The sequence below is a fragment of the Amphibalanus amphitrite genome, unplaced genomic scaffold (genome assembly GCF_019059575.1).
Source record: "Amphibalanus amphitrite isolate SeventyFive unplaced genomic scaffold, NRLGWU_Aamphi_draft 000081F_arrow, whole genome shotgun sequence".
NCBI lineage: Eukaryota > Metazoa > Arthropoda > Thecostraca > Balanomorpha > Balanidae > Amphibalanus > Amphibalanus amphitrite.
This window is the reverse complement of record NW_024881577.1, coordinates 83,151-110,827: the sequence shown is the minus strand read 5'-3', so window position 1 is coordinate 110,827 and position 27,677 is coordinate 83,151. Positions and strand designations below refer to the sequence as shown.

Sequence of the window (27,677 nt, the reverse complement as noted above, 5' to 3'; positions counted from 1 at the left end):
CACTGCGCGCGCCGCGATGGCCGCAGCTGCTGGCTGCCGTATATATTTGGGAGACATCCGGCAGGAGGTGGTCCCAGGGCCGGTTCGGGGATGGTGGGGCGGGGGAGGAGATCATGTATCATCGCCGACTCAACTCGCCGCCACCCTGCAGGCCTGGCTCTCCTGGAGACTGTCAGTTTCTAATGCATCTGGACAGCTGCATACGCGTGCCAACTTGAATCGAAAGATGTCAAAATCTGATCTGTGTGCGAAGTCAACGAGGTAATCAAAACGGACAAGCAAACTAGATTGTAATCTCATTAGTTTGAAAGAAGCTTACACAGATGGCAGAAAACATGCAGAGCAGCACTGGCCGTCGTCAAAGGAGCCCAAATAATTGAGTTGACAGTTGACACACCTGGCAGGCAGCCACGGCTGTCAGGCGTTTGTCAGATGACAAACAGCGTCTGACAGTCAGCGTGACATGGGCCTGATAGCCGCGCCTGTCCCATCCACTCGCTGATGGATGAGGAATTGCCGCTGGTTTGTCTGACACGATCCATGACCCCCACGGCATCCTCCACCCCCCCCTCTCTCTCTCTCTCTCTCTCTCTCTCTCTCTCTCTCTCTCTCTCTCCCAGGGTCACGTGTCATCTGCGGCCTGCCCCATCAGGCCTGCTTGTCCTCGGTCATCTATGCGTGTTTGCCGACCCCGGGCCGGAAACTGGAGTGGTGTGTAAACCCCGTGACGACCCGGGTCCCCGGTCATATTCCTTCCCCACCCACGCCGGCGCTGCGGCGCAGTGTGCGCACGGTCAATATTTGTACTGTGGGGTGTGCCATTCATGGCAGCGACGGGAGGCGACCTCCTAGATCTCGGTAAGGGCCAAGGCCCGGACGGACTAAGGCGGATCATAGACAGCGGACCATCACTGAGCCATCCCAGCCATGATTTGACCGATTCGGGTCGCTGGCAGGACTATCACCGATGACGGTATCGCGTGACACTGACGCACGGGCGTCATGCCGTCCTTCTGTGTCACAAGCTACCGACTTTCGCCGGCGTCGGACCACCCAGGGAGCGGACACTCCCTCGGAGCAGGCAGGTTCGGCCAGGTGGACCTGGTTCCCGGCTCATTGATGACGCACGCTTTTGTGGCGGTGATACGAGCTAACAAGTGGTTCGATTGGTAGAAAGTTTCCGAATACCCACGTTCCACGCGCGCTCATGGCAGGTATTGTAGCCTTCTTGTATTTTGGGGAGAGGCGTCCCCGGAGCGCTCAGCGCACCGTGCAGCCCTCCCGGAACACTGGCTGATGGCCAGGAGCAGACTACGTCTCCCAGATGGCGCTGTCCTGCACGTGCTGCCTCTGTGGGCGGTGGGCCGTCCGACCTCCGTGGGCGGTGGGTTGACCTCGGTGGGCGGTGGGCGGCGGTGGGACGTGGGCGGACCAGGTGGAGAGGTGACGTCACCCCGCGGCTCCTACGGCGGCGGCTGGGACCGTGCAGCTGCCGCCCGAGGAGGACCGGTCCGCTCGCCTGCAGGGACAGCTGCCGGCCCATAGTGACCGGCGCGGAAGGCGGGGGCGGACTCCGCCACCGCCCACGCACCTCCTCCAAGGAATGCCGGGCGTACCGGCGGACCGGCGTCCTCTGGGGCTCAGTGCTGCCATCTACCAGCGGATGGCGAGGGACGCCCACCAGCCGCCGGGAATCGTTTGCCAGAGCTACGATGTCACGGATTGAAGTTTACGACGGGCTGCTATGCAAGATTGGCTTTGTTATCGGTTAGGCTGACCATGAAACGAGGCGATTATCTAGCGGAACGCCAGTTCGTCTATCGTGCATGGTGCTCGAAAACTGCAGAAGATCATCGGCTGTGGAGGCTAACACGTGTCATCTTCCTTCATTATTGCGCCGAAAGGAAGGACTGCGCGTCTATGCAACTCACATTGGCGGCAACACACACTCGTAACTAGTACGCGTTTCTGCATCCAAAACGCTGCGGTTATGGCGTGAGCCATGCATTTCAAACTTATTGTCACCTCGAAAGCTTTAATCGAATCAAAGCAGTCAGTTGGGCTTTTTGCAGTAGGTACCTCCTGCATTTACCGATTTTTTTTTATGCATCGGGCCTGTCGTGAAAAGCGATTATACTTTGTTGGGCGATTTGGCCCAGTTACTAACGAAGTATCAGGACGAGGTGCAAACAATGTTTTAAAACCACAACGACTTCGCCGTGTGACAAATAGCCGCTCGAATGACCTCAATTTTCACCTCGGAACGCGTTGTAATATAAATGAAGGTCGAGCCGCCGACCGTACGTTTGAAACCGACGGTGCCAAATCCAGGAAGCCGGCACTCGATCGATCTGCCCTCGTCGGTCCATGACGACACGGCCCGCCGAGCCTCTCCTCTGCCCTCTCCCCCTCCCACCCTGGGAGCCTGTCCCGAACCCGTTCAATGGCGGACAGAGAGCCCGCTGATAGCTCATAGCTGCAACCTCGACCGGGGGCGGTGAGCAATGCCAATAGATTGAATAAACCAGAAAATATTTTTATTTAATTAGTAAAACCTGGCATTGTAAAGCCGATCGCTAATCCGCTAGATGTGACTTTGATTCCTCCTTTAAGATAATATCAAAGTATCAACTTTCAGACATCAGCTACCCATCATTCTCACCTCTCGATTGGAGGCCGAAGATGGACAAGCCCTCAGGAACGGCCGACGGGCCCGGTCTGCCCGCTGCCCCATGTGGCGCAAGTTAAATATTTTCACGATGGGTTCCGCACAGGTGAGAGCCCGGTCGAACACGGCACGAGATGCTCTCTTCCTCTCTTTTATCCCTCCCCACTGACACTCTGTCCTGTAATTGTTTGGGGAGGAGAAAGGACTGTGAGATGGGTAGCCCCCGGGCACAAATCTGAAGGTCTTCCGCGCCCAGGTAATGACGCCCGTCAGCAGACTGTGGGCGGCATGGTGACCTCAGCGTCATTTACGATGGGCGAGGTGCCCTCGGTTCCCGTCCCGCGGCGAGAAATGAGCGTAGAATAACGGTACCAAAGGCCGGGCGATACGATACAGGGAAGACGAGCCGCGTGTCTGCCGTCAATCACATACCAGCCGGGCTAACTATTATTTCGCACGCCTTCAAACGTTGATCATTATATTATAAACAGTTTAGCGGAGCTAACAAAAGACATTTTTCTTGAACTTCACTTATCGTCATCATGACTATCGCGATGAGCATTTCAATATTTGAAGACTGGAGAGCTAACGTCAACCAATGAATGGAACGTACTTCGTAACATTCTCAATAATAAATTAATTCTATCTGGCATCTGCTTTACGCGAAGTGATGCATTCTTAAAAAGTCAGCATAAGAAGATGTGCTATTTACTTCAAACAAAAACCTGTTCCGTTATTTTCCCAGTCTACAGGGGCGGCGCCACGAATTTTTGACTGTGGGGTACTAGGGTGAAAAGGGCCCATGCATAGTGAAAGGAGCATATGGTGAAAAGGGCCCTTGCACGCTGAAAAGGGCACATACATTTATCATGGCGTAACCCGCGCTGTGCTGGGGGGAGGGTTATGTCCCCCTGTCAGGTTTTTTTTGCGAATATCTCGTTTTTGGTACACCTGTTCATACATCATTTCCACACATATTGTGAAAATCTCAGACCCAGTTCTTCAAGGTCAGGTCACCAGGTCACGTCAAGTGACCATAAGTCAATGGGAGAAAATTGAAATGTTCCTCTTTTGGACGACTATGTCGTTCAAAATGCTCTCAAACATCGGTTCCTACGTAAACATAACACACTGAATCGGAAAACTACACCTGTGACCCCTCTGTATGCCCCTGGGATCATCTCAGGTCAAGGGCGGATCCAGCCGGCCGTCTTGGGGGGGGGGGGGGGGGGCCAACCGGTTGGGACTAGCCAAACCTAGGGTGCCCCCAAATCTAGTTTTCTCACCGGTTTTAGGCCACTTATTTTTCACCCTTCGCCTTTTCATCGAAAAAAAAAACGAAACGAAATTATTTGTAAAAAGTGAGATATTTTGTCTCAGCTGAGTCAAGGAACTACCTTTTTGGTAACGTAGAATAAAGGCTTAAATCTTCCACATGAGCTGTCAAGAGAGGTAAAGAGGGGGATTTTTTTCTTAAATGTTTTCTTCCCTTTAGTTTTCCTTTGTGACCCACAACCGCTAATTCAGGGAGGGCGCTGCCCCGACGGTTCCTAGCCCTATGAAAAGTTGTGGGGCAGCGCCCCCACGGCCCCAGAGTTGTGAGGGCAGGCTGCCCCCACTGACCCCCAGCTCCCGCGCCCATGACCACAAAGTTCAGGCCCATGGCCCGGCGTCGAGCTCAAATTCAGACTCGGCAATGTTGATGGTGTGTCCGAGTTCAGACAAGCTGAGCTTATGCTGGGTTCAGCTAGGACGATTGAAGAGGTATCCTGTTGGCCTAAATACCGGACAAACTCAAGCTCTAATTTTGCATTTAATGCTTAATTATCCTACTATGTTGAGTGAAAACTACCCATGTGTCATTAAGTATAACTTCAAATAGTGGGTTTAGTTAGTGACATATGGTGGAACCTTCTCAAAATGACGCTTGAAACACTTCAAAAAACAAGTACAGGTAAGGGGAAATTGTGTCTTCCTCTGCTAACCCTCGCCCGTATAGGGGGAGGGGTCGAACAGACCCGAACCCCTTGGGTTTTTCGCGAATAACTCGCGTAACAACGGCTAATCGCGACGAAACTTTCAGTACCCTCGAGTTAATCAATTTTGCATCTACCCTTAAACTTTAATTACCCTGACCCAAGTGACCTTTGACCTGTGAACTATTTCTCGAGACCATGTTTGGCCGGGATCGCGATTCGGCGTATGTTGGCTCGCATTAGCCGCGCGTTTGCAGTCTTTTCGTAGTTTCAAGCGTTCAAACATGTGATATGATGCTGGTCCCATGCATTTGGATGGGTGTGAAGGTCACCTGAAGGTCAGGTCAGGTCATTGACCTTTGATGACCTCAGACCACTTTTTCGAGTTTTACATGTTTCTAGGCTAGTTTTTGGAGCTGAACTCGAATTCAGCAACCATTTGAACATTTACGAAGTACTTTTGGTGCCTTCGTAACATGTTACGAAGCTGTCAGAGGCGGTTGACACGTACTACGAATACCCGGCAGGACCACTACTGGTTGACCTGACCCGACCTGGCCTAAATGCATGAAGACATCTTCTGGGATCAACACTAACACAATATTCGTGATCAGCACCCCGAAAAAGTTCAGCCACACTTACGACGCTCTAACAGGTCCCAATTTTCCCGACTTTTGGGTAATTGACCTGACCTGGAAGGTCAACCATGAACCAATGACCTAGGACCTGAAATTGAGTATCATCGTCTTCCTCTCGTCACGGGCAGCACGCTCGTTTTTTCGCGAAACTCTAGCTCGATCAGCGGCCAAACGGCAATGGGGGCAACGGACCCCCCCCCCCCTATACGTTCGCGGCTGACAAAACGCCAATACGAGCGAGGTTTAAATCCATATACATTCAGGCATGAGACAAGAAAGCTCCTGGTTAAAAGTGTTAATGAACTATGAAGAAGCTCCAGCTACTAAGAAGCTTCTGAAATCTCTCAAGCTGAAGTTGATTATACTCAGTGTTGTTATGATCATTCCTCGGTTTTCTGACAAGAATCACACATTTGGCCATGGCAAACGTTGAAAATACCTTTTTCTTAAAAAAAGTGCCTAATGACAATCTTATTTTCCAACAAATTTGCCATTAAAACCAACTAGTACACAATACAGAACACGTGCCTATGAATGCGAATAACAATGTGATATCATGTCGATTTCTCCTACATGTTAACCCTCGCCGGCACAGGCCATTTTGACTCTGGTTGGCAGAGTTTTTCACGTTTGCCCCAAGGTCACTCAATCATCAAAGATTCAAAGCAATATTTCAGTTTTTCAGCATAGGAACTTTGAGAATGTTTATTTTTTAGTTTTCTTGACTTATGTCTTGGGGGGGGGGGCCAAAAGATAGTATGGCCCCCCCCTATTACGTCTCCACTCCGCACTGCCTCACACAGGCTGGCTCGTGGAGACAAGTTTATTGCTGAGGCAATCTGGGCTCATACACGAACGCTAGTCTGTGCTGACCGCGACGCGACGACCACCGCACACGGCGCACGACCGCACCCGACACGCGCGCCGGACAGACTCTCTCGAGCCGCCGCGTCTGCGTGCCGGCGCCGCCAGTGGCGTCGCCAGCTCCCGGGCGGAGGGGGACAATTCGCGATACCACACCCCGCCGCCCTTTAAACGAACATATTCCCAGGCGCACGAAACAATGGCATGAGCACAAAGCATCATTTGTTTAGGCGCGCGCCTTCAGGGTTACCTCACCCCTTTACGTGAAACAATCACCTTTCAATCACAATCACAATCACAGATCCAATCACATTTCAAATATCGGCGATCAGACGCCGATAAGCCGCCTCGGGCGCCTCCGACGCCGGGCGGAACGGCACTGCGGAGCGCCCCGTGTGCGCGCCGCGCTCACGTTCAAAAGGCCCCACTGCACTGACCTCACCGGCGCAGCCGCCGCCGCCGCCGCCGCCGCCGGGGTCACCGGCGTCGCTAGCGCCGCCGCCACCGCGGTCACCCAGGGCACCACTGAGGCCACCGGCGCAGCCGGCCCCTCCCAGGTCACTCGCCTGACCGTCGCCCCCGCTGGGGTCACCGGCCTGACCGTCACCGAGGTTATCGGCGTGGCTGACGTCGCCGCCGCCGTCACCGAGTGCACCACTGAGGTCACCTCCGCTGTCACCGGCACCGACACGACCTCCACTGAGGTCAACGCCACTGGTGCACCCTCCGATGAGGTCACTGGCACTGCCGGCGCGGCCGCCGTCACCGCGGCCATCAGCGCGATCATCGCCGACGGGCCGTTTGGCGCCGCCGCCGGTGTACCCGTCGCTGAACCCTGCTCGTCGGACGTCGCCGACGGTCGCCGCTCTGACACTGCCGATCCCGTCTCCGCCACCGAAGCTTCTGGCACGAGCGTCTCCGACGGGCCGCCCGTCGCCGCCGCCTCCGCCGACGTCCCGGCGCCCGCTGCTCCCGCCGGCGTACCGGTGTCCGCTCCCTCCGCCGGCGCCCCGGCGCCCACCGGCTCCATCGGCGCCCCGGCGCCCGCCGGCTCCATCGGCATCCCGGCGCCCGCCGGCTCCATCGGCATCCCGGCGCCCGCCGGCTCCATCGGCATCCCGGCGCCCGCCGGCTCCATCGGCATCCTGGCGCCCGCCGGCTCCATCGGCGTCCCGGCGTCCGCCGGCTCCATCGGCATCCTGGCGCCCGCCGGCTCCTGCAGCATCAGCATCCCGGCGCCCACCGGCTCCTTTAGTGTCACGGCGCCCTCTGACTCCGTCGGCGCCGCTCACCTCACGGTCCTCGCTGCCCTGAAGCAGCGACCGCCAGTCGAGGCGCATGTCGCGCAACCAGTCCCGTCCTATCAGCGGTTGGTGTCCGAGTCGGTCGCTTACTACGACATTCAGCCGCCTCCGCTGGCAGCCGAACTCCGCCTCTACGGTCGCCTCGCCGCGGACCGGCACCGTCTGGCCCGTAAACGAGCGCAGCTGCACCGTTGATGGTCGCAGCTTCAGCCCCGTGATGCTGCCGTCCGCCACGATCGAGACTGGCGACCCGGTGTCTGCCATCATCTCTGTTGGCCGGCCGTTGACTGTCACCGTGACCAGTGGCAGCCGGTCCTGACGCTGTGTCCTCCGCTGCGCCACGGACGTCACGGCGTCCACAGACGTCACCTGACCGCATCCGGGGCAGTCACGCTTCACGTGCCCTGAGTCGCCGCACCTGAAGCACCGGCGCGTTCCGCCCCTCCGGCGCGGTCCGCCGCGTCGGCTGTCCAGCCGACCGCCGTTTGCTGAGCCGGGCTGTCGGAAGAATCCGCTCTTCTGCGCCGCTCCTGCCGCCAGATGCACGGCGCAGACCTGCCAGTCGGCCTGGTCGCTGTCCTGGATCAACTTGACAGCCCGTCGTTTGCTGCAGTCCCGTTGCAGGTGTCCGCGCTCTCCACACCGGTAGCAGCGCGGCGCGCCGGCCCGCCGTGGCCGCGCACCAGCCTGCCGGGGCCGCGCACCGGCCTGCCGGGGCCGCGCGCCGGCCTGCTACGACTGCGCGCTGGGACAGTGGTCCCTCCAGTGGCCCAGCTCGCCACACTGGAAACAGCGCTGCTCCCCTCGGCTGGGTTGTCCGAGCGCCTGCACCTGCTGTTCCTCCTGAGGTACGGCCAGCTGGCCGTCCTGCCGCACCTCACGGAGCAGGCGGTCGGTCCGCTCCACATTGTGGACTATGTTGACGACGTCTTGGAGGCTGAGCGGCTCCTGCGCCTTCACGGCCCGCTGCAGCACTCGCTCTTGCAGGCGAGGCGTGCAGCCCGCGATGGCCTGGTCCCGCAGGGCCGCGCTGGCCTGCTCGGGCGGGAACTGGCACCGAGCTGCCGCGAGGCGCAGACGGGACAGGAACGCGTCAAACAGCTCGCCTTCCACCATGCGCAACCGCTGAAACGCGAGTCGATCAGCGATGACGTTGCGCTGCGGCGCCAGGTAGCTTCGGAGTTTAGCTACACACGTCGCATAGCAGCCGGTCACTCCAGTTGTCGGCTCCGGGAGCGTGCCGTACACCTCCTGCACTTCGGGTCCGAGCAGGTGCAACAGGATCGCCGTCTTCCTCTCGTCCCCAGTGACGTCCAGGGCCGCCATGTACAGCTCCACGCTGTTGAGCCATCGAGGAAAATCCGTCCCCGGCTGGTACGGCCCCACCGCCGGCAGACTCAGTCCAGCCGCCGCCATCCCGTCCGCCGTTGACGTCCACTCGTGGTCCCCTCAAGCCTCCTCACGCCGCGGCCGCCGCCGCGCGACTGAACCGTCAGCTGGCGCCGGCCAAGGTCACTCAGCAGTCAGCACACAGCTGACTCGGGCTCCCTGCCGCCCGTCCCTGGCACCGCCGCTGCGTTTCCCGCGCTTTCCACTCCGGGGGAGTCACGTGACCGCGACGTCACCGAGACACGTGACCACGCGCCTGCGCACTCGACCAGCGCACCCGTCCGAAAATGGCCGCCGAGGCCCAAAAACTCGGACAGCGCTGAGCACAGGGGGGACTCAACACAAGCCCACGCCCCCGTCAGTCGCAGGACACGCAGTTTACTGCCGCTTACCAGTCTCCGCGGCTCCGTCACAATCCACACGCGGTCCACAACTGCACAGTACAGCGTTCGGAGTCGCCCACGGCCTCCGCAACGAGTTCGAATTCCTTGTCGCCAGGTATTACGTCTCCACTCCGCACTGCCTCACACAGGCTGGCTCGTGGAGACAAGTTTATTGCTGAGGCAATCTGGGCTCATACACGAACGCTAGTCTGTGCTGACCGCGACGCGACGACCACCGCACACGGCGCACACGGCGCACGACCGCACCCGACACGCGCGCCGGACAGACTCTCTCGAGCCGCCGCGTCTGCGTGCCGGCGCCGCCAGTGGCGTCGCCAGCTCCCGGGCGGAGGGGGACAATTCGCGATACCACCCCCTCCCTTTGACCGTCTTGGGGGGCCATGGCCCCGTTGGCCCCCCCTTGGATCCGCCCTTGTCTCAGGTCATGAACGATCACCAGCAGTTTTGTGGCCATAACTTTTGATAGAGACGTGCTAGAGCGGTGAAAACACGTCAGCTGTGTTCAGCTCGACCATACGGATCGCCTGATATGCAGCATGACCCTTTCCGGTCAGGTCATGACCTTGACCTAAGGTCAAATTTTAAAAAAATTGCTGCTGCCAACGGTGCTGCCAAAAGTAAAGTCGTGACTCTTTTGAGTCAAAAGTTATTGCCGAAAAACATTGTTCGGGAAAACGGCTATTTTTACAGTTTTTGCCCTCTGGAGGCTAAACCGTTGACCTGATGTCAGATCTGAGATCATTACCAATACAGAAAGGTATGTAAAGGGGCTATCGAATGCGCTTTTCCGCGGCGCTGTAGCTCTATTGGTTCCCGAGTTAGCCGGTGGCAGTTTCCAAAATTATTGAAATGGACTAAATTTAACCTTTGATGACCTCTGGTGACCTGACCTTTGACCTGAAATTAAAAATCACCGAAGCTACGTGGCCCAGGAGCCAAGTTAGACGGGGGCGTGAAAACGCCCCCTTCCCCCAGCACTCGGCGGAAAGTTCAGGCCACCAGCACGGCGTGGGTTAAAGGCACTTGCAATAGCAATCTAACAGTCGACAGTAAAATATGATAGAACTTGAAAGCTTTTCTTTTTTTCTTTTTATAAATTTAGTCCGAACCTTTTGATAGGAAGGATTCACAGGGACAGAGCCACCGCTAAGCGAAGCTTGTTGCAGTGACCCTGCCCTCTACCTTCCGATCGTCAAATTCCAGTTCTATGACAGAATTTAGAGTCCAAAGTTTAATGTGCGCACATAGCCGCGCACGGCCGGACCCTCGCTGACTTCGTCTGGTTACGGCCTGCCACCAACCGCAAGCATACCTGTCAGGAGGCCCATAAACGTCAAGCGTCCGTCGCGCTTCGAACCCGGACTGTTATAGCCGCGAACCCGTGCTCTCACCACTTGGAGTTCAACGCTCTACCAACTGAGCACGGGACCGGCTTGCCTCGCCAAAAGACTAAAAATACCTACTTAAGGGAGTTACTGAAGAAAACCTATGACCCTAATGACATCATAAATGACGTCACGCCAGGTCAACATTGCAAAAGTAACGCATCGAACCTTGCAATAAGTGCATGATATCACGATTCTGTATGCATTTTTCCCCATTCACTTTAAATGGTGAGGTCACGAAAATGACCTGACCTCATATGATCTTTAGAAAAATCCGAAATACACAAGTTGTGAGACTCCTCATGGATGCTAGGTCCTGCAAGTTTCATTTCCCTGTGAAAGCTCCTCTGGCAGTGAGGGCGTTGCGAAGTTGCGACGTCTTAAGACCGTGCAGAGGTTCATTTATGACGTCATCAGTCAGTGACCTGACCTGACCCGAAAGTGCGATTGGTGTCAAAAGATCCGGCTTGAATCAAAGGTCAGGTACCTATGCCAAGTTTCAGCTCTCTATCGCCGGCGTGTTTGGAGCTATCGCGAAAAAAACCTGGGGGGGGGGGGGCGGCTGCCCCCCTCAGCCCCCCCCCCTCAGCCGGCGGGGTTAACTAAGACACAATTTCCAGGTAATTCCCGTGCGCAATTCAATTTGAAATCGATTATTTTTTGTAAGAAATTTTGTTTTTAGAACGGGACAAGTGTTAGTGTCACATAATCTTTTTGGGGATAGAGGATGGAGCCGACTGCAGAGTCGGGTCGCTTTTCCTGGCCCGGAGTCTGAACGCTTGACTCTTAGCTACAGAAAGAGCCTCTGAGCACATGAAGGGGCCCCTTGAACACTTGACGGGGTCCCCTGAGCTACAGAACGGCCGTGCGAATACACAAGGCCCTCTGAGCGCATGAATAGGCCCCTGATCTCTTTATGAGGGCCGTCTGAGCGCATACAATACAGAAGGCTCGACGGGGCCCCTCTGAGCTACAGAATGGCCCTGAGTACACGACAGAGTCCCCTAAGTGCATGAAAGGGTCCTCTGATCACTTGACGGGCCCATGGTTGCTTGACGGGGCCCTCTAAGCCAGAAAAGGCCCTATGAGTACGCGACAGAGCCCTCTAAGCAAATGAAGAGGCTCCTGGTTGCGCGTGACGGGGCCTTCTGAGCTAAAAGAAAACTCTCTGAGCATATAAAGGGCCCCTGAACGCTTGGCAGGGCTCTCGAGCGACAGAAAAGCTCTGAGTACAGGAGAGTGCCCTCTAAACGCATAAAGGGGCCCCTGCTTCCTTGATGGGCGCCCTCCTGAGCACATAATTAGGGTCCATGATTGTGACGGGGGCCCTTTAAGCTACATAAAGGCTCTCTGAGTACACGACAGGGCCCTCTGAGCGCGTGAAGGGCCCCCTGATCGCGTGACGGGGCCCTCTGAGCTACATAAAAGCTATCTGATCATATAAAGGACCCCTGAACGTTTGGTAGGGCTCTCTAAGCGACAGAAGGGCCCTCTAAACGCATAAAGGGCCCCTGAATGTTTGACGGGGCTGCCCCTATGAGCTACAGAAAACCCCCCACGTACACGACGGGGCCCTCTGACCGCATGCAGGGGCCCCTGATTGTTTGGCTGGGCCCTCTAAGCCATAGAAAGGCCATATCAGTACACGATAGGGCCCTCAGTGAGTCTAAGCGCATGAGGAGGCCCCTAATCCCACGTAACGGGCCCTCTGAGCTACAAGAAAACTATCTGGGCATATAAAGGGTCCCTGAGCGCCTGACGGGGCTCTCTGAGTGACAAGAAGGCCCCCAGCGATTAGAGGGCCCCTGAACGCTTGACGAGGGTCCTATGAGCTACAGAAAAGCCCTGAGTACAAGAGAGGGCCCTTTAAACGCATGAAGGTGCCCATGATTCCTTGGCGAGGGCCCTCCGAGCACATGATAAAGGCCTTAATTGCTTGACGGGGCCCTCTAAGGTACATAAAGGCCCTATGAGTACACGGCAGGGCCCTCTAAGCGCATGAAGAGGCCCCTAATCGCACGCGACGGGGCCCTCTGAGCTACAAGAAAACTCTCTGAGCATTTAAAGGGCCCCCTGAACGTCTGACAGGCCTCTTTGAGCGACAGAAGGGCCTCCAGCGCTTAAAGGGCCTCTGAACGCTTGACGATGGCCCTATGAGTTACAGAAAAGCCCTGAGTACACGAGAGGGCCCTCTAAACTCATGAAGGGGTCCCTGATTCCTTGACGGGGCCCTCTGAGCACATTATAAGGGTTCCTAATCGCTTGACGGGGGCCCCTCTAAGCTACATAAAGGCCCTCTGAATACGCGACAGGACAGGCCTTTAAAGCGACCTACCCATCAGTAGCGGCCTGTAACAGCCGCCTGTTAAATTTGTCAGCATTGGCCCTCTGTCGGCAATAGTTATTTGATCTCTGCTAGAACCCATTTAAGTAGTAGTAGTAGTAGTTTATTAAAGAGCCATCCACAAGACAAGTGGCTATTATGGCCTTCACGTCAATAAAATCGGATCATAACATGCAGGGTAAAATACACACTCACGATGTTACACAACCTAAAATATACATATAGCTCAGGATAAAAAACACCACCCACGGCATCATGATCAAAAACGCGTTCATCACGTGTCTCGTCTCGAGAGTAGGTGGGCCTTCAGGGCTCGCCTGAACCGCGGACCTCGCTGGTTCCGCACCGGCATGGGCAGATCGTTCATGAGGTGGGGCGAGCGGTATACAAACCGCCGCCGGCCCGCCTCCGAACGGATGGGTGGCACGTGCAGGAGATCGTCCTGTCTGGTGTGCCGGACATGGCCATGATGGTCCCGGTTGAGGCAGACCTGACGGGCGATGCATTCGGGCTGGCTAGAGGAGAGGACTTTGTCAAGGAGGCAGAAGGATTGGTATTGGAAGAGTTGAGACGAGTCGAGCCACCCCAGCCTGTCTCGCACAGCTGACACGCGGTCAAACTTTCGTTTTCCCGCGATCACGCGAGCCGCAAAGTTGAGCAGCTTCTGGATGGTTGCGAGGTTGCCAGCGCTGCCGCTGCCGTAAACAGAGAGGCAATAGCGGATGTGCGAGACGGCCAGGGCGGTGACTATCTCGGGAAGGGTGTTAGGAGGAAGGAAGTGGCGGAGGTGGGATAGTGTTGCGAGGATACCGCAGCATCTACGCGAGACAGCCCTCACGTGCGCGTCCCATGACAGGTGCTGGTCGAAGACCACACCAAGATTTTTGACCTCAGTGCTGGGCGTCAGGCACGTGTCCTGGTATCTGATTTTGATCGTCGGGAGCAGCGTTGTATACCAATCAAGTCGATTGAATTGATTGATTTGTTTCAACGCGTATTTTGAGTTGACTGGATTGAGTCGATTGACTTTTCGAGATGACTGGTTGACTGACTCGTTTGACTTTAGCGACTGGTTGATTGATTTGATTCCCGAAAATTAGAGTGACTCGTATGATTGAGTCGATTGAATGGAAAGTTCAAATAAGTTTTAGTTGACGAAAAATAATGACACCAATTGATGACATCAAAGATCACAAAACTACACTGAAAGCTGCTTGTCATCACAACTGCAATATGGGGTAGATGGCCAAATAAAGAACAGGCCCTAAACATGAACAGCCAACTTTGACTTTCAACTGCAATAACTGCTCCAATCCTGGTGATAGAACCTGGCGATGCACCTACCTACCTTTCTGCACTCAACAGGAAACGTTTTTTTTTAATCCAGATGATAAAGTGCAAGGCCCTTTATACTAATAAAGTGTGATTAATAATAATTAACATCTCCACATCTCCTCAGAAACAACCCACTGAACTCTATAAATATCTGAAACCCCTGCCAAAATAACTGAAACAAAAGCACCGTTTTCGTCTCGCTAATTACGTGTACGTACCTAATTAATAGCTAATTGGCTGCATTGTTTAATTTGCAGCAGAACGTTTGTTGATCCTTTTCTCCTGAGAGCCTAAGCATAACATATTTAATATATTTCATTTTCCTTAAAATATTTAACCGGATATTATTAAGTGGTTTTATTTCAAATGAAATAATAATTAAAACGAAATTGGTGTTGTACAACCAATTTATTTTATGATGATCTACCATACTACATGATAATCAATGACGTCATCTTACCAAAAAATCAAAAGACGTAGAATAAGGATTTATAAAAGCTTAGCATACTTATTGGCAAAACGTTTTCTTTGTTTCGCAGTCACACCGTGCCGTTTTCGCGTTTAAATTTTCCTTGTTCCTACTTCCTTTGTCCTTAACTTATCCTGTGGTTCCAGAGTCCCTGTCCTCTCCATTTCCTTTTAAATATATTTTTAATCCTCATCCCTATCCCCAGTCCTAACAGTTTCAAATTGTATTGCAATAAAATGTTTTGGATTCTTCACATAGGTACCTAACATTGACATGCCACGTCCAGAGTCGTGGACCGCTAAATACTTCAAATCTCTTCCTTCCCAATCTGACAACATCCCACGTCTCAAATGCATATTGTGTGGAAAGATTTTTCAGGCTGCCCGTCAGTCTCTGTCTAACCGAAACCGTCACATGCAGGTAAGATTTCATTTCGATTTCCCTATGGTTAATATGTTATTGATGCATATTATCCATTAAAATAGACATGGTGTAGGGTAAATGGCCAAATCACGAACACTGCCAAAATCCGAGCAGCCAACTTTCAACTGCAATATCTGATATTTAGTGTAAATGGAGTTGGAATAAGGCCAAAATTAAATTGACAACTTTTAGGTGAAAGGTGGTGATTTGGGTTAAGGGGCGAGTCAACTACTGGGTTATTTTGCACCCATTAAATGAAACTTCTGCTCCAATTCTACCCATTAAACCTCAATATCATGATCCACCTGTCCATCGCTAGGTATCCTTCCTTATTACATGGAAACTTTGAATGGAATGGCAATTTATAATTTTAAATGACAATATTTTTATGTTTTTTCTGTAGGTAGGTAGATAGGTAGGTACACCAGACTGCCATGGACACTTTTCCAAGTTGGTGGGGCAAAAAACCTAATGTATGTCTTGGTTTGAGTCGTTTGATTGAGTTGATTGATTCCTTTCATTGTCGCGTTTGAGTCGATTGAATCAATTCCCGAAAACTGCTCTGACTTGATTGATTTGATTGGTTTCCCAAATTTGTCGTGATTGAATTGATTGCTATTGATTGAGTCGTATACAACCCTGGCTCGGGAGGTTGCGCAAATTTTGTCTAGAACCAAAAGTGATGAGCTCGAATTTGTTTACGTTAACCTTTAAGCCGTTCGCAAGGAAGTAACGGTTTTAGATGGCCATTGCACGACTACTTAAAAGTCTAGAAAAATTTCAGCCTGGGCTCCTGACTGTGGGGTACTGGGTATATGCAATACCCCACAGTCAAATGACTGTGGGGTACTAGTACCCCACGTACCCCACGGTGGCGCCGCCCATGCCAGTCTATCCGCCAGGGGTGGAGTTCCCACCGCGGCACTACCCCCGCACAAGATAATTGGAACGCGACGACAAAAACGACCTGCACCAAAAGAAGCGCGCGGTGATGTATGAGCGACGGCGGCAAAGCAATGGTGTTGCCGGGCGTTTTCGCCTCGCGCCGTGCAAAAAGTGTTGCCAGACGGCAGGACCCAGCAGGAGGGAGCTTGGTAACCATGGCTGGCTAGAGGCAGAGAAGGAGGTTAGACCTTTGGACGCTGACTGACCTGGACATTGGAAACCCGGGAGGAGAGGAGGGTTAGGGCGCTAAGTTGGGCATTCTCGCCAGAGAGATGCCTGGATCGAGCTTGAACCAGCATCGGCCGGCGAAGTCACCGGACCGCATTCCGCATTTAGCAAGGAGCTTGACTACCGAGTCTTCAAAGGCACAGTAGCTGCACCTTCATCTGGGTGCTGCGCAAACATGTGTATGCGGTATGCACACCAGCTGCACCTGCACACTCCATCCTTCTGCCGCAGTTTCGGTCCGAGCCGGTTCCGTATGCCGTCTATTTGTGGCACCCCTGGACGAGGCCGCCTCCCGCGCAGCAGCGAGAGGCGGCCTCCAGGGCAGACCGTGCCGCCCTCGGTGCACGGGCTCGGGGAGGGGTGTGAGGTGTGAACTGGGCCGCGGTGGGCGAGGCTGCGGTGGGAGGTAGGATGTGGGGTCTCACCGGGAGCGGTGCCATGGACGACGGGAGCGCTGGGAGGGCCGGTGGAAGGTGAGAGGTGGGAATTATAGGGGCGATTTGAGCTGCTGGGGAGTGTCAGGTGTGTCAGGGATAGACAGCCTTCGGAGAGGTGGTCATCAGGCCAACGGGAGCTGTCAGGGGGCGGGAGTGTTCCCACCCCGAACCGTTTCGGTCCGTCCGACCCCAGCGGTCAGCCCCTCCCACAGCGGACCACGTCGGCGACCACCGCGCCCGGTCACAGCCGCTCCGGACGGTCACGGGCGCCGGTGGCCGAGAAACCACCACTGCTGCGGACCGGCCCTGACACCAACTTCACCTCAGCACGACAGGTCGACAATCGAGCTGACCGCAGGTAGCCGATGTATGACGGGACGGCGTGGAGTCGGTGTTGGACCTCCCCTCACTGCACTTTGGGAGTGGTGAGGGTGGGAGCGGTCTGCCCCCGTTCTGGTTCCACTGGACCACATTACCGTGACTGAACCCTGCCAATAGACGGTACATGACCGTCGTCCTACCACGGTCACACGCGTCACGACGAGGTCCTGCTGCAAGACAGCTCAAATCGCCGCCTCGCCACTCGGCACTCGACCGAGCCGCGTCCTCCTACACTGCTAGGGCGTCACTTCGGTCGTGGCCTTGGACTGGACGGAATTATGCGTGGTGCCGTGCTGGCTGGCGACAGCCGGCCCCTCCCCGCCGTCGCTCGGCAGGACTACGCCTAGTCGAGCTGGGCCCGAGCGGGTGGACTGGTTATGGCAAAAGTAAAACCTGCAGTCAGTCGAGCATGAAGCCAGGTGCAGATATGAATGCATCGTTGCCGTACTCTTTCTGTCTTCCATGTTGTATTTCTCCACGGACATACCTGTCCCCAGTGGTTGATGCTCGACAAGTTTTGACTTAACTCCCGCAGATCGATTTAACCCTCGCCGGACCTATTGGTTTTCTACATACGCGCCGGCCGAGGGGGGGGGGGGCGGGTACGACCCCCCCTCGCCGTTTCGCCCCTGGTGGAGCTAGCGCGTCGCGGAAAAAACGAGCGTGTGCGCCGTTACGAGACGCAGAGATTGGTACCCGATTTCAAGGTCCTAGGTCAACCGGTGACCTCTGAGGTCAGGTCAAGTGCCCCAAGGTACGGTTTAGTTTTTGGTGAATAACTTCGGAAAAAAGGCCGCAGAGCGCCGATTTTGGCAGCATCGTGTTCGCCTCGCTCAGGCGCGTCGAATGATATACTTTTTGTCCGGGTCAGGTCAACTTGGGGTGTTGACCTCAGGTCAAGGTCAGGTCAGCACCCCCAGGTCACGAAGTTGGTCGAAAGAGGTCATGTCGCATATCATTCGATTCGGCAGGCCTTCCTGAGTCCATTGGTGGCTTTCCCGACTCGCTAGCTCAATTTGATCAAGAGTTATTGACGAAAAACTAATATGACCTTGATGACATAATAAATGACGTCACGCAAGGTCAACATTGCAAAAGTGACGCATCTAACCTTGCAAGGAGTGCATCAAATCACGATTCTGTGTGCTTGAGATAGTTGGAGATCGTTCCCGGCGCCAGAATAGCAGTTTTCATTTTTTCCCATTGACTTATAATGGTGAGGTCACGAAAATGACCTGACCTCATATGACCTTTAGGAAAAATCCGAGATATACAAGTTGTGAGACTCATAATGGATACTAGATCCTGCAAGTTTCATTTCCCTGTGACATCTCCTCTGGCAGTGAGGGCGTTGCGAAGTTGCGACATCTGAAGACCGTGCAGAGGTTCACTTATGACGTCATAGGTCAGTGACCTGACCTGACCCAAAAATGCGGTTGGTGTCAAAAGATCCGGCTTGGATCAAAGGTCAGGTATGCCAAGTTTCAGCTCTCTATCGCCAGCGTGTTCGGAGCTATCGCGAAAAAACCCTATGGGGCGGGCGGCACCCGCCCCCCCCCCCCCCTCGGCCGGCGAGGGTTAAAGTCGAAGTGTCCTAGCGTCCAGCTTTACCCAGATAAAATCCGTACAATTTCGTTGGAAGCTCAGTCACTACGCCTGCCCGGGCGGCGTCCGCGCCCGGCCAAGCCGCGCCTCGAGCTGTGCGGATACGGCTAATCCGCGGATTCGTTCCCCATGATACGATACGGGGGTCGGGAAGCCTTCGTAATACAGCTGATATGGTATCGGTGCCACACATGGCGCCCATGGGACGCCGCTTTGTGGGACTGACGCGACTGGTGTGGGCGGTGCCAATACCCATAAATCCAGTGAGCGATAACGGAAATCAGAGACGCCACTGATATGCATACCTACCTTTATAGTCACTAGGCATGTCTATTGCCTATACATGCACAGTTATGCCTATGGCCTTGCCTTGCCTAATGAGAAAGTTTCTGGGGCGGGTTGTTGTCATGTTGTGTACCTAATGTTTAGCGTCAAAACGGCTCCGAATTTAGAATAAGTTCGAATAGAATTGGTTATCTAATACAAAAGTCGCATTTATATCAAAGAGAAACCGGCGCAGCTGCAGCTCCACAGTTCAGCTGGCTCTGATAGATGCTGCGACATTATCTTGTTAGTTCTGCACTAGTGGGCTCATGCAGGTCACGATAAGATCAGCCCACACTCGCGGCTACTGTTTTGAGTATAAGCCGCGGCGAACCGTCCGGCGGAGTGCACATTTTACAGAGTCCTGTTAAAAATGCCCATGTGCATTACGTAGATTAATGACCGAGATAACATGGCGTCCTGTCCACGAGTTTTGAGCTCGCCAATAGTACGAGTCATGCGGCCCTGCAAGTTTGAATGTGCTGAGCATCACAGAACCTTCAGCGCGGTATGCGCTGGCGTCGAACACTGGGATTCAAAAGCCTTCTGCTGAAATGAATAAATCCGATAAGCCTTCTCCAATGTCCGGCGTGCTACATGGCGGCGGTGACTGGTGACATCACCCGAGCACATGACGTCACCAGTACTAGCTGCAAAGCCGCGTCGGCCGCTCCTGCATGACATCATCAGTCGCTGGCGGTGACGTCACAGGCGTGACCCGGGATGAATGAGGTCGGGTCGACCTTGACGGAGCTGCGTCTGGTTCCAGAAGCCCACTCCTGACTCCTGAGCTGACTCCAGGTGTCCCGTGCTCCTCGTGTTTGACCTTGGACCCTGGGCGTGTGACCGACGCTCCTGCAGAAGTGCCATCAGCTAGCCGCACGCAGGCCGTTCGGCCAACTAACGAGACATTTACGAGCAGCTCTGCAGCAGAGGCTCCCAGCGACAGTAGTGCCGGTCCGCGGACCAAAGACCATGGAGCGCGGACCATGGAGCGCGGACCATGTAGGACCGACCGGACCGCCGCTCTAGCTGCAGAGGTCGGGGTGCGCGGCTCCAGCTGCAGAGGTCGGGGTGCGCGGCTCCAGCTGCAGAGGTCGGGGTGCGCCGCTCCAGCTGCAGAGGTCGGGGTGCACGGCTCCAGCCGCAGAGGTCGGGGTGCGCCCGGCCAGCAGCACGCCCTGACATCACCTGAGGTATAGCCGCAGAGGTCGGGGTGCGCCCGGCCAGCAGCACACCCTGACATCACCTGAGCTGAGGTATATCTGATCGGACGTGTGCCGTGCCGCGCGTTCCCATGTGGCAGCGCCGGTTTATGGCCACTGCAGAGAGTGCAGCCGACGGCCGGACGCTGTCCGCCTTCAAAGGGCCGCGCTCGTCTCGCTCTGCAGCCGGCTATCGTTGCGAGTCCCGCTCCGGCAACCATGCCTCACCTTGCAGCATGTAGCAGGCCTGGTCCGACATACCGCCTGGCATATGATGACTGTCGGCGGTCATACCACGAACGAAGGCGCTGACCGCCAGGCATGCGGACACTGCAGCGCGAGAGGTATGCCGGATACTCGGCTCCCGCCGAATTACGCTCAACATGCCACACATCAATAGGTTTGCAGTCGGTCCAAAAAACGCCCGTAACCGGGACCTGTCGAGTGCATTAGCAGAACTGAGTTATCGCCGTTTTTGTGCATGTTTTGACAGCTGGAGGCGCCTCTGCTCCGTGTCCGTCCACTGATGTAAAAGGATTGCTCTCGTAAGGGAAGCCGGAAAGCGCACAATCCGCCGGAAAGCACCGGCGGATGCCGCGACACCGGTGACGGTCCCACCGGCGACGGAAGTTGACTGAGGCGGCCGGTATCGGGCGTGCAGTGCAGCGGCGGGGGCGGGGTGAGTCACCTCCAGGCCACCCCCGCCCCGCACCACCCGGCGGCCCCCTGCACGCTGACACAGGACTCGGGCTATGATTCAGAGCCGCAGTCACCGACGCCTGGAGAGACGTGCAGGAGTATCACGAGTCCATCGTGTGAATATTTACATTGGCACAGCAGTGACAGCACCTGCTTGCAACTCGTACAGAATGAAGTCAGGAAAGTTTTTGTGGTTTTAGAGGAACGGAGCCGTCACCAACCAATAAACGGGCCGCATCTGATGCGAAATATTCATTGGGTAATGTGCCATGGGTTTTGGCTTTTTATTATGCAATATGCATATTAATACTTTGTTTCAATACGTGAGAATTAAATGACGACATAACAATATAAAATTTCGCTAGCTTGAAGCCTGTATTTATACCCGAGCCTGCCCTTACGTCATGATAGGCGAGCTGGCAGGCTGACTGTCACTCATGACAACCCCTGACGGGTGACAGCAGCCCTTACCTGGCGACTGCGCCACTCCCCCATATGCGCGGGGAGGGGGGCGGACATTTTTAGACGCTGGAATTAGCCGGCCTTGACAGGGACACGGCCGGGCGCCGGCAGCCGGCCGACTCTCGGTCACGCACACGCGCACAAAACACGCGCGCATATTCATCAGCGGCCCGCAGCGGGGGCGGAGGGCGGAGGGTGGCGTTTTACGGCTCCGAGCGGCGGTGCGAGGACCCAGAGTATAGGTAGACGTGCCGGTCATTCTCGGTCACTGGCTCGGATTGGGTCGCGCTATACCGGTGTTGGCTAGTTTCGGTCGCTGACGGTGTTGGGTCCCCGTGTGGACCCGTTTCGGTCGCTGGCTGCCCGGCCCGGTGACAGGATCACGGGCTGGTGGGGAGGGTCGGGGAGGTGGGGGGGGGGGGGGGGGGGGTCACGTCCCATAGCTGACAGCTGGCTGGATCGATAGGGCCGCGGTCCGTGCAAGAGCTGCTGGATGGCCCTGCCGCCGAGCCGCCGCAATAGTGGCGGGTGAGCACGCGATGTGTGATACCGGACCGGTGTGGGTGGGCCGGCGAGAGGCGGGGCCACGTCAAGTCCTTCGGTGGGACAGAAGCCGTCTATTGTGTGTCTATTGCAAATCGACTCGAAACGCGTAATACAATATGTTAAATGTAAAACAAAACATGCGAAATGTCACACAAATTAATTCATAAATCGACTTATTGACTGCAGAAGACACGCCATAAAGCACGCCTCGTCACCAAATAGACCACATCCATAGCTGTCCCGACCACAGCAGATCGTGACGGCTCATCAGAGTGACTGGTCTCACCCGCCCCTCCTCGCCCGACCTTTCCCTTCCCCAAACAGGAGCTTCCCACAGCGCTGGCAGGGCTGGCGGCCTGCCAGCGCCCTGCATCTCCGTCCGACCAGTGCGACTGCACGCCAGTGTTGCAAGGCCGCCTCACATCGATACACCTTGGTACGGAGTCGGAACGTCATAGTCGCGGGTGCGAGGCTGTTATCTCAGCCATGATTCGTCGATGATATGAACCACTGTTGCCCACTGTGCCGTCTCTGTATTGTGAGGCGATGGGCGTGACATTGTGAGACTCAGGGGACGCAAGGTCGAGCGGCCAATCTTCTGAGCCAGCTGAGCGGCAAACTTCACTCCTGATCAGACCGCCGAAATAGTGACTAAAGAACCACAATTAAGTATTTTTGTTGATAAGTTAAGTGATAAATGATAAACGTCGAGAATGGACTCGCCGTTTATTTTTAACAGCATTCATACGTGGACAATATGCTAGGAGCATGCGATGTGCTACAGTCGGCTGTAACATCCCGCCCCCTCTCCGCGTCCGCTGCGCTCACCTGGACTGCAGGTCGTCCCTCTCCGTCTTCAGGTTGCCCAGGTCGATCTGCAGTTTGGCGCGCTCCTTGGCCGTCTCGTCGAGCAGACGGCGCGCGTCGGCCAGCTCACTCTCGTACAGCGACTTGATGTTGGACACTTCTCGGGTGACCACCTCCTGCGAGGAGCGCACCTGGTGCGTCAGGCGGCTGTTCTCCAGCTCCAGGTTGCGCACCTTTTCGATGTAGGCGGCCAGCCGGTCGTTGAGCCCGGCCAGCTGCTCCTTCTCCTGGAGGCGCGACGTGCGCGTCGGACTGTGCGGCGAGCGCGCGCGCACCGGGCTCGTGGCCGCCGAGCCGCCCGACGACGTGGACATGGTGGTCCGCTTGTAGCTCATCCTGCCGGACATGGTGTGGCCGTCTGGTGCACCGGTGCCGGGGGACTGGCAGCGGCGCGCCGGCGCGGCTCGGCCACCGCCGGCCGACCCCGCCCACCGACCGCTGACGTCAGCCGGCCATCGAGCCGGCCGGCCGGCGGACCGGTCGCGGCACGTCGCTGGTGGGACGGGCGGGCGTGTGGGTGGGCCTCGCTGCCCGTCATCACACGCGGCGGGCAACAGACGTGGGACGGGCGCAGACATGTCCAGCAGACAGCGTGGCACTGGCGACCAAAGTCACTCAGGTGGCAGCTAATACGGCGGTGAATAGTGGACCTCACTCGGGCCGCTCCTGAGGACCCTAAGCCGGCCTTGAAAGCCCAACACCGTGCCGGGTCCTGGGTGTCCTGTTTCGGCTTCTGAGGGCGTCAACTGCAACCGAACCTCTTCAGGTCCCGCTGGTCTCTGAGGGGTCTGAGGGGCATGCCGATCACGTCAAGTCCAGGCCAATCTCTGAATATACCTACCTATCGTTTATTTATCATCCTCCAGGGCCAGCTTGGAAAACTCACACTGGCTTTTTCAGCCCATAATAGTCTGAAAGGGTCTCACTGAAAGGTTCTGAGAAGTGAGAAGGCGTATAGAAAGTTTGGGTACCCAATGTGTTCATAGATGGGCTCGAGGGCCTATAGGAGCTTCAGCCCTACCAGTAGGGTAGGTACTGAGTCACTGACCCGTCCGGGACCTGGCCAACTCTTTCGCCGAATGCGACCGGTAGCAAACGGGAACAATAGAAACGAACTACCTACAAGTAAAAGCTTATGACTAAGCCAAACAATATTGAAAACGACTTTAAAAATTGTAGAGTCCGACCGCCTCTGCCTCTGGCTCTACACTCGACAGCCCTGGGCGAGGCCAGAGGGTCCCGGCAGGCGGCCGGTGGGCTCGCTGGCGAAGTTAGGCGACGGCGCTGAAGTAGACAGCAGCAGTCACCATAGATGTCGCCACTATCCAGCCGCGGTACGCCTCGCCAGGCCAAGGACCAAGGATCACGCTCCCAGTGAATAAACCTACATATCCGGACCCGATACGAAGAGCGGCTTTCGGGTGGTACGGAGAGCTTTATATGCCTCCGGCTCGCGGCGCCGATCAGAAACATATACAGGTCGAATCAAACATCCCATGCATGGTACACTAGTTTAGTACCTACATAGGTACCTACCCGTTCATCAGATCCGGAGCGGACGCTTGATGTTTCCGCACGAGATCGACCGTAGCCCAGCGGCCAATTTCTAAGACTGAACAGTGCCGTGACGTTACCTACGCGGTCGCACAATGTGGGGACAAACGGGTACCCCTCCCCCTCCCATCCCCCGGTAAATACATCCTGTTGACACGCCCGGACCTATAAATCGGGGTCTTCCCTCGGATCCACATCCGCAATGCATGGAACCCAGCTAACAATTTGCCGTTGTTACAACGTCGTTTAAACGTTGTCAAATGGTTACCACAACGTCCCGATTTATCGTTGTGACAACGTAATTTTGTAGACTCCAGACAACGGCGTGACAACGTCATCCGACCATGCATTTGAATGTCATCACAACGTTTCTGTAACGTGGCCGTGACGTCCCAAAACTGTTCTTACAACGTCCCGCCAACGTTATGAAATGTTTTCTGTAACGTACCAACAGTGTTTCTGGAACGTTGTCACCACGTTTCCGCAACGTGACTACAAGGAGTATAGAACGCTTTGGCAACGTCTCTGCGACGTTTTTATCACGTGCGCACCACGTTGTCGCTACTTCGTATTGCCGTCCCTGCGACCCTGAGTAAACGTCCTAAACATTTTCGCAACGCCCTCTCAACGTGTTCGCAACATACTCAGAATGTGTTTCCGACGCTCTCTTCCCGTTCTCTAGACTTGTAAAAAAAGGCATGTAAGAAGTGTATATTTCAATACATCATACAGGTCTATTTACAAAAAAAAAAAAAAAACGGCGGGGGCGTTCATTCATTCATGGGGGCGTGGGACGGAATTGGGTTCTACCGGCTCTGGCGCTAGCCGCTAGCACGCCAGAACTGGTGTTCACTTCTGAACTTCTTCACTAGTGAAGAAGTTCACTTCTTCACTAACCCTCGCTGGGAGGATCACTCGGCGGACCGTTAGGCACCGGCTCATTTGAGGCCTCGATGTCCCTAGGCAGCTGGCAGTGCCTGACTAGACGGTCTGCGCACCCCCCGTTCCGGTCGCAGCTTCCGGACAGCCACTTCGCTACCGCATTGCCGACAGTAGGCCCGCCACAAGGCGCGCTGACGAGTTGCAGGACGTCTGCGGGAAGACATGAGGGAAAATCAGACATTCAATTCATGAAAAAATCACAAAAAAATACCTGCACCACTTTCCGTAACAGTGCGACAGGCTAGATCAAATATGTCAACACCTTAGAGGCTAGAGCTACAATGAACTATAGCCTAGACCGCACGATATTACAAGGCGCAATCTTGCAAATGCTACTCGTAAATGGTACTTTGACTCAGTGGCGGCGGAATAGGGGGTGCAGGGGGTGCAGCTGCACCCCCATCGAAAAACATGGGGGTGCAAACATATCTTTTTGCACCCCCAAAATCCGTACAAGGGGCCCGTCGCACCATCCAATACATTTCTCCTGAAAACCAGTGATCGGGAAACGAACACTGATGTGGAATCATCCAGGATGTCCAATGATGGTCAGGAGCGCCCCATGCTAGTCTTTGGGGCCCCCACACCGGCTAGAAGTGTCCCAGTCCCACACACAAGGGGGAAAAGCTCAAAAAATTGAGCGCTCAAAAAATTGAGCGGGCCCCATTATGAAGGAATAGGCGAAACGATGGTATTTTACAATGCCTTTAGCGTCACACTACGGCAAATATCGTATCCAAATAAGGTATCAATGGCAAGAGGGAGCAACAAGGTTTCTTCTCGAACACTCGCCGTGATAATTTATATCGGTGTTTTTGGAAAGAAAATGCCCTAAAGACGCTCAACTTTTTGAGCGCCACTTGTCGTTCGGGACCGCGATACTCAATAAATTGAGCGCCACGACAGACGACAGTCAGCTGGCGCTCAAAAAATTGAGTGCCGGCCAGCATCTACACTCAATTTTTTGAGCGTTCTCCGTGACAGGTGAAGCCGGTACTGGCTGCCATTTTTGATGTTCTGTTCGTTGAAATACGTTAAACTGAGTTGAAACAGAAATGCAGGAAGTTGAATGCTACGTGGCACCTTAACTTTTCACAAACCCATGGCATCATGTCACATTTTCCGCTAGTAGTTTTATCGGTCGCCTTTCGGATTCGGCACACCTCAGATAATTATACAGGGCTTGAATAATCCGTATGAATACTGTATTGATATTCTCTGACTGTACTGGGAGAAGGGAATACGTGAATACAGAAAGACATCCACCCACGATTGAATATTGGATAATTATAGCAGGAAAAACTGTATTGCCACGGTTACAACTTACAAGGCCATCGGCCGCAAACAAACAAAAATACTATACAATGTGGGTTAGATTCACAAACATCATCAAGTGTGGAACACAGAGACGAGCAAAACAACATCACATTATCGCATGCCAGCCCGACCACATTGGAACCGGGTGACCTGCGACCGGAACCTGCGTCTTGCCAGCATACATCACAAAAGCAGGAGGCAGTGTCGTACTGCTTTGATCCAAAATATGCCATATAACAAATGATACAAACGACCTAAGCTCGGACTAAGCTAATCATTATCAAATCCTTAACATGTAAAGGACGAATGGAAACATTGAGTCTCAGACCAGCAGTAGCAACCATCACAGTAGCAACATCACAAAGAACACGCGGCATTATCAGACAGCCGTTTTGTTATCGGGCTACAGGTGGCGACGGCGTGGTTGCAGACCAGCTGCGAGGTAGCGGCGTGCGGGCAAAAGGCACGGGCACGCCTCCATGTGGCCGTGCAGACAGTGCGCGGTCGGCGTCGCATAGTGGGCGGCATCGGGCTGTCCCGGGGCCGTCGAAGCCGCACAGGTTGTCGGCGCATGTTGGCGCGCGCGGTCACCACGGCCAGCTGCTCACCGCCAGCACAGACTGCGCAGCGTCGCCGCTCCACCGGCCAGAACACGCAGACAGCCCTTCTTGCAGTCGCACAACACGTAGCCAAACTCATTCACCTGCTCAACCATGTTGTTGATGTCACCGAGTCGTTCAACTTGTGGCTCGTGCCGTCGAGCATGACCTGTCCGATCGGACACGGGTCAGCGGCTTCTGCTCCAGCGAAGTCTTCATCTTGGTGACGTCTTGCTGATCTCCACAAAGGCTGAGCAGATGACTTTACCCACAAGGACGGCCGACGTCCTCGCCAGCGACCGCTTGGTTGTGCAGACCTGCCAGAAAAAGAAAAGCTGTTTGGTGATCTCAAACGATTTTTTTCTTT

The 27,677-nt window shown here is 54.9% G+C and overlaps 1 protein-coding gene across 1 annotated transcript in view; it reads right to left on the bottom strand.

The window, feature by feature from the left end:
* LOC122379599 (lamin-C-like) overlaps positions 1 to 23,686 on the bottom strand; it is a 30,183-nt gene extending 6,497 nt beyond the window's left edge. The window contains exon 1 of the mRNA XM_043361927.1: positions 22,860 to 23,686. Coding sequence (XP_043217862.1) covers positions 22,860 to 23,476 — 617 coding nt within the window. The 5' untranslated portion in view covers positions 23,477 to 23,686. The remainder of the gene's footprint in view (positions 1 to 22,859) is intronic.
* Positions 23,687 to 27,677: the final 3,991 nt, after the last annotated feature.